A 2,246-nucleotide genomic window follows, 5' to 3' on the forward strand; every position below is an offset into this window, starting at 1 on the left:
CATGATTCTCGAGAAAGACCGTGTCCTAACTTACCGGATTGCGATTATTCTTCGATGAATTTAGAACGCTAAGTATTCATTTTGCATTAAATTCGCAAATTTTAAATAAAAGCTTATTCTTGGGAGTTCAAAAATGTCGGGTCCTAACTTACTGGTCCTGATATTTTGACTTCTCGAAATAAGAATTTTCAAAAGTAAAAGGCAATATTCGGGTATTTTGAAGATTTAAAAATATTGTGTCCTAACTCACTGGGTGTGGTGTTTTATTTCTTTGAAATAAGAATGTCTTACTATTTTGATTCATTCATGAAATAAAAAGTTTCCTTTTAAAATCTTTTCAAATTTTCGACCCCGAGACATTAAATAATCAATTTGGTACCGATTTTGGGCGTTTCGAGGGTGCTAACCCTTCCTCGTGCGTAACTGACTCCCGAACCTGTTTTCTCAAATTTCACAGACCAAAATCATTTTAAGGTGAGCCGATCACACCTTAAAAAATGATCGGTGGCGACTCCCATTTTTATTTTTAAAGTCGACAACTAAATTTTTGTTTTCAAAAAGGTGGTTTCGACAGTTGATATTTGGCAACAAGCTGGCCTCACCATTTTTCATCAATTGAAACGTGTGATAGATTTGAATATAAGCTTGCTGTTATCACTATTAATGCATGAATCCGTGTGAATGGATTGATTGTTGTTTAATTTAGAGACAAAAGGAATCCTACCAGCCTCAAACTTGATAAATTAATTGCATCATATTTAAGAAGAAAGTACAATACAAAAACCCAAGGTTAACTTTGTTTCATTACTATCTAGTTACTGTTTTATGTAACTTTTTTGTTTTCTCTGGAAGAAAAGAAGGTTAAAACAAATGCTACTGAAAGAGGAAAAATAACATGGAGATTTTGTCGTATGGAAACGGAAAAGAGTATTTCATTTATATGTATGTATGTATGTATGTATATTTGATTTCTATACATGATGTAATCCAAAATTGGGTTTGGTTTTTTACAGGTTAAGGATGTTAAGAAGCGAGACTCTTGCTTTGATCATACACCTGAAGAGGCATTCAAGTCCATCTTCAAGATCTTGAATAAACAGCTCCAGGTCTTTTAGCTGGTTTTGCATCTCGAGATTTATGATCTCAGATTTGGTTATTCCAAAGGATTTCAAAGCAACATCAACCTTTTCAAATTCATTCACGTTTCTTCCAGCATCTTCGCACGCTATTCTTCGTTGATGCAATAGTTTCGAAACTGATAACCAACTTCCAGGCTTTGGTCCGGAGATGAGAGATAACAAATCCTCAAACATAGAACAAGTCACTGCTTCAATCTTCTTCAGCATGCTAACTATTTCTGAAGGTGAGACTGTGTTTTTCCTTTGTATGACCTTCAAGTTTCCCAATACCTTGTGGATAGTCTTTTTGGCAACTTTCCTGGAGCTCATGTATTTCCTCACTTCACTTGCGATCTCGGCTTCACCGATTTTCCTTCGACGCAAAGCCGATTGAAGTTCACTTGCGCTTTCTTTTGTTTGCAGCATAATATCTTTTGCAGTGCTGCAAAGGTCGAGGAGTCTAAGAGAACCATCTAACAACTCATCAGCACATTCGTGGGCTAAAGCATGGTGGGACAGAGGCAACTGAAGAAACTTAACAACACAGTCGTACAAATCTTGAAAGCCATTTAGTTTATGGCTTATTGATGATGATGAAGTAGATTCCTCTTTAGAAGCCCTCAATCTATTCAAATGCTCATTAACTTCTGTTGCTAGTGGGTGTTGTCTAGATGAGCGGGGGAAACTGTTGGATCGAGTGGCTGCCATTGTTTTTGTTCTGAGCAAAGAAGCCTATTTGTTGAATCAACGTTTCTTGCAATTTTCACTGAAATACTAGGCATCTGCTCCCAAGTTATATATATGTATATGCATATCAATCCATGGAGACAAAGGGAATCTCAAATGCTTCTTCTTTCTGCTAATGTTGACGTGATTAATTAAGATCTCGATCAAAGGGTGGCAGCAATGTTCATGCAATGTCTCCCCTCTACCATCTCTCCAGCTCACTATCCAAGCACTTCAATATATATATCCTTGCCGTTTCTTTGCACACGTTGAAACCATCCTAGTTGCCAATGCACGGGAGTTGGTGACATTTTTCAAATATATTAAGGAAAAACAGACAACCAATTCATTATTTCCACGTGTGTGTAGCACTTACCATTATTTTTCATGCAATTTGATAAC

General features: G+C 36.6%; 1 protein-coding gene across 1 annotated transcript; it reads right to left on the minus strand.

Moving 5' to 3' along the window:
• Nucleotides 1-1,007: 1,007 nt before the first annotated feature.
• LOC107940577 (uncharacterized) lies at nucleotides 1,008-1,898 on the minus strand. Its single transcript, XM_016874019.2, has one exon. The coding sequence runs from the start codon at nucleotides 1,824-1,826 to the stop codon at nucleotides 1,008-1,010; it is 819 nt and encodes a 272-aa protein (XP_016729508.2). The 5' UTR covers nucleotides 1,827-1,898.
• Nucleotides 1,899-2,246: the final 348 nt, after the last annotated feature.

This window comes from Gossypium hirsutum, chromosome D12 (assembly GCF_007990345.1).
Source record: "Gossypium hirsutum isolate 1008001.06 chromosome D12, Gossypium_hirsutum_v2.1, whole genome shotgun sequence".
Lineage (NCBI taxonomy): Eukaryota > Viridiplantae > Streptophyta > Magnoliopsida > Malvales > Malvaceae > Gossypium > Gossypium hirsutum.

Bases quoted from the DNA above. Each gene is read 5' to 3' on its own strand.
- LOC107940577 (XM_016874019.2), bottom strand. From the start codon at position 1,826: ATGGCAGCCACTCGATCCAACAGTTTCCCCCGCTCATCTAGACAACAC.